This window comes from Postia placenta (genome assembly GCF_002117355.1).
Source record: "Postia placenta MAD-698-R-SB12 unplaced genomic scaffold POSPLAscaffold_126, whole genome shotgun sequence".
Taxonomy (NCBI): Eukaryota; Fungi; Basidiomycota; class Agaricomycetes; order Polyporales; family Adustoporiaceae; genus Rhodonia; species Rhodonia placenta.
The window spans coordinates 1-3625 of record NW_020169957.1 but is presented as its reverse complement, the minus strand read 5'-3'; the positions used below and the strand labels follow the sequence as shown (position 1 = coordinate 3625).

The 3625-nt window shown below is 54.6% G+C and overlaps 4 protein-coding genes across 4 annotated transcripts; all 4 read right to left on the bottom strand.

Moving 5' to 3' along the window:
* Nucleotides 1-431: 431 nt before the first annotated feature.
* Nucleotides 432-659, bottom strand: POSPLADRAFT_1107367 (hypothetical protein; the record flags this gene model as incomplete). Its single annotated transcript, XM_024483308.1, has 1 exon — nt 432-659. A coding segment is annotated over one exon (228 nt), but the record flags the coding sequence as incomplete, so codon positions are not given.
* Nucleotides 660-740: 81 nt separating this feature from the next.
* On the bottom strand, nt 741-1013 carry POSPLADRAFT_1077356 (hypothetical protein; the record flags this gene model as incomplete). The annotated part of the gene is made up of 1 exon (XM_024482950.1): nt 741-1013. A coding segment is annotated over one exon (273 nt), but the record flags the coding sequence as incomplete, so codon positions are not given.
* Nucleotides 1014-1166: 153 nt separating this feature from the next.
* Nucleotides 1167-2018, bottom strand: POSPLADRAFT_1106853 (hypothetical protein; the record flags this gene model as incomplete). Its single annotated transcript, XM_024483296.1, has 1 exon — nt 1167-2018. A coding segment is annotated over one exon (852 nt), but the record flags the coding sequence as incomplete, so codon positions are not given.
* Nucleotides 2019-3314: 1296 nt separating this feature from the next.
* Nucleotides 3315-3590, bottom strand: POSPLADRAFT_1116003 (hypothetical protein; the record flags this gene model as incomplete). Its single annotated transcript, XM_024483460.1, has 1 exon — nt 3315-3590. A coding segment is annotated over one exon (276 nt), but the record flags the coding sequence as incomplete, so codon positions are not given.
* Between the last annotated feature and the right edge of the window lie 35 nt (nt 3591-3625).

The window sequence follows — 3625 nt, the reverse complement described above, 5'->3', positions numbered from 1 at the left end:
TCAGTTTTTTTTTTATTTATTTTTTTAAATCCAGTTTTATATCCGCTTGAGGGCTTCGCCCTATGCCGGATAATACCTGCGAGTACACTTCGTAGCGTGGGAGGTAGTATCGATGGGCTGTCCGGTAGCATGGAGTAAGTGGAGCGCGAGCGATCTATCTAACGTGTATCGACGTGGGGGATGGGTGAGGACATCTCTCGAGTTCAGCTTGTCAAAGGGGCCGGGTGAGGGCGTAGTGAAAGGCATGGGCGCAGGGTGAGGTAAGAGTAATAGTATGTAGGTAGTAGATTAAGAAATGTACAGTAATAATCAGTATATGATGAGGGATGTGTTCGTGCAAGGAGTAGTGGGAGTGCGTGGAGTGGTCGTTCGTCACGGGAAGACTGTCATACCTCGATTTTGAGTCAGTGGGGATCCAGGCGGTCGTTCCGTCCGGCCGCGAAGCGGCCGGTCGCCTTGATGTAGTCAAAGAGATGCGTGAGAGCGTCGGGGTCGTTGAGCAACGTGCGTAGTTGCAAGTTCGAGGGAGGGAAGGCTCGCCGGAGCGGTGCGCGCGCACGGTTCCAGTTCGGGCACCGAAGCAGGAAGTGGATCACTGTCTCGTCGTCTGTGCCGCAGGAGCACCGCGCTGAGTCGGCCTTGCCAAGTCGGAACAGGTGCTTATTGAGGGGGGCGTGTCCAGATCGCAACTGTATGAGGAGGCTAGTCTGCTGCTTGGGGAGGGTGCCGGCGAGTTTAAGGAATTTGTTCGATGGGAGAGTGGGGTCGATTCGGCGTAGTCTGTCGCAGCGAGGGGATGTTTTCCAACGGGTGAGAGCTTCTCGTTTGAGGTTGGCCGTTCTGTGCTGTTTCAGGGCGGCGACGCTCATGGGCAGTGATTTGCGGAGTACTCGGGGCAGCGCTGTCATGTTAGGGGGGTCAGGCCTCTGACGCGCTGCCATTTTCGCTTGGTGATCAACTGCTTCGTTGCCCGGGACGCCGACATGGCTGGGAATCCATCGTAACGTGAGACGTGCGTGGGGGTGGCATCGGAACAGATGGTCAATCTGCTTGTGAACGATGTCCGTTAAGTGGTGCCCTGGTCGGGCATGAGTGTTGCCGGTAGCTAGTAGCGCGGCTTTGTTGTCAACAAAAGCGGACACCCTGCGCACGTTGCGCTCCTTTCGTACCAGCTCCAATCCCAGTGCGAGGCCGACGTTCTCGCCATCAAACACTATGTGCTCGGTGCCCCTCCCAAGGTATTTCCGCAGGACAGCCTTGTGCTCATCGTTCTTCTCCAGAACTGCTGCAGCTCCAACTCCTCCGTCGATTAGAGATCCGTCCGTCCAGATCTTGTGTCCATCTCGGCATGATTCTGCCTTCTCCGCGCTGGGCGCAATGTGCACCCGGAATCGTGGCTCCCAGTTTGGGCTGAGTCGAGTTGGATTGATCGTTTCTGTCCGGTCAGGGTCGACACTGAAGATCCGGAAGGTGTGGTGCAGAGCAGTACGGTGTCGTTTTACAAGGCGGCGTGCGGTCTTCTTTGCCACTGCGCACATGGGATTGCTCGGGTGGAGGGTTGCGAGTCGTAGCGCAGATTGCATTACAATTCGATCTACAAGAAGATCTATTGGTAGTAGGTCAGCATGTGCATCGAGAAGATCCGTTGCTGTGGAGCGTAGGGCTCCAAGGCTCTGCATAGTTACCAGGCGTTGTACACCTATAAGTTTCCGCACATGCTGTGATGGGCGTCGTCCGTTCTTTGTGCTCGTTAGGGTGGGCGCGCACCAAACGTCGGCAGCATAGAGCATGCGTGGGACTGCGACTGATAGGTACAGTTGGCGGGAGAAGCGAAGGGGCATGCCCTGTGTTGGTTTCGATAGCCGTCGCAGCTGAGCTGCCCAGAATTGCCCTTTGCCAAGGGCGTAGGCCGCATGTTCTTTGAATCGCAGCTCTTGATCGAGGATGACGCCAATGTACTTGTGAGAGGCTGAGGGCGTGATTGGCTGTCCTGCGATGACTGAGGTGGGTCGCGTCATGGGGCGTGTTCGAGTCAGGTGGCCCGTTGGTCGTTCTCGTTTCCTAGTCAGGTCTAAAAGGGCCGTCTTTGTAAGTTCAAATTGGACATTGTGCTCGCGTGCGTAGTGCAACGCGCCATCGGGGCGTGTCATCATTTGGTCAAGTTTGTGATGTGTATCTTCGAAGGTTTTGGCTTCCGCAAGGAAGGTGGAGTCATCAACAAATCCGGACGTTCCCTCACCATTGTCAGGACGAGCAAGTTCAGTCATGCGCGCATTATAGAAGTGATGGAATATTACCGAAAGGGGACATCCCTGGTCAAGTCCACTGGGAATTGCGTACAGGTCAGTGGTGTAGTCGTCAAAGGTGATGGTGGTCGTGCGCCCTGTGAGTTTCCTGTAGGTCCAGTCAGTTAGCTCTTTCGGGACACCCTTCTTGCGCATGTCATGTATCAGTCGGTCCGGGACAACGCTCGGAAAGGCAGACTTGACATCTAGAAACATTATGGACATGACATTACCACGACGCCATGCTGTTTTGACCCTGTCGACGAGTAAGTGAAGTGCATCCGTGGTGGTCCTGCCTGGGCGGCCTCCGAACTGGGTCGTGGGCAAGAGGTCTCTCAATTCTGCGCCATGGACGAGTGACTCCGCAACACAGGCGGATAAGATTTTGCTGAGGGTGTCAAGAAGAGCGATGGGTCGGTATGCTTTTGTGACACGATAATCCGGCCGGCCAGGTTTCCGGATTACAATTGTCTTCGAGATTTTCCACTCTTCGGGGTAGTGCTTGAGCGTGAATGTACCTCGGAAGATCGGGCCTAAATGGGGGGTCAATAGGTCACACGTTTCCTTGAAGAAAGCGTTCACAACGCCATTTGGACCAGGGGCTTTGAATGGAGCCAAGCGTCCAATATTGCGAGCGATCTGAGAGTCTGTGATAGCCTGCCAACGGAATGCGGGTTCAGGGTAGTCAGTGTTAGGGTCAATGTTCAGGACATGTGCAGGAGGAGGGGGAATGAAAAAGCCTGCAAAGAACGCCTTGCCCTTCTGGCTGTTCTCAGAAAGGTCATCGATACCGTGTCCAATGTCTGCTTGCAGCGTGGGGACTCTCGCCCTGCTGGCATCAAAACTCTCATGCCCGAGGTACCTGTTAGCCATCCAGATGCTATCCTGGTCAATTTCCTCCACAAATTGTAGCCAGTGGCTTCGCTTCTGCTTCTCAATGTCCTCTTTGTAGCTGTTCCGGAGAGTGCGTAGGTGAGTATGGCTAGGGTGAGTCGGATCACCGCGGTGCTGTCTCGTTAGGCGACCTACGCGATTCACTTCTTTACGCTTGTTTGCCAAGTCGTCTGTCCACCACCGTCGGGCATGGGGAGACGGGCGCACTTTCGGAACATGCTTCTCGACGAGGGAAGTAATGAGGTCAGTAATTGCCTGTAGCTTACTTGTCATATGGTCAATATCACGTAGGGCCTGCGGAGGCTCAATGTCCAAAAGGCGCTCAGCTAAGTCATCACGGAGTGCCGTCCAGTCAACTTTACGAAAGTTGTATCGCACCTCTGGGGCCGGGGGGGTCGTTGCAAAGTCCATGACTGTGATTATCGGGTAGTGGTCAGTGCGATGCA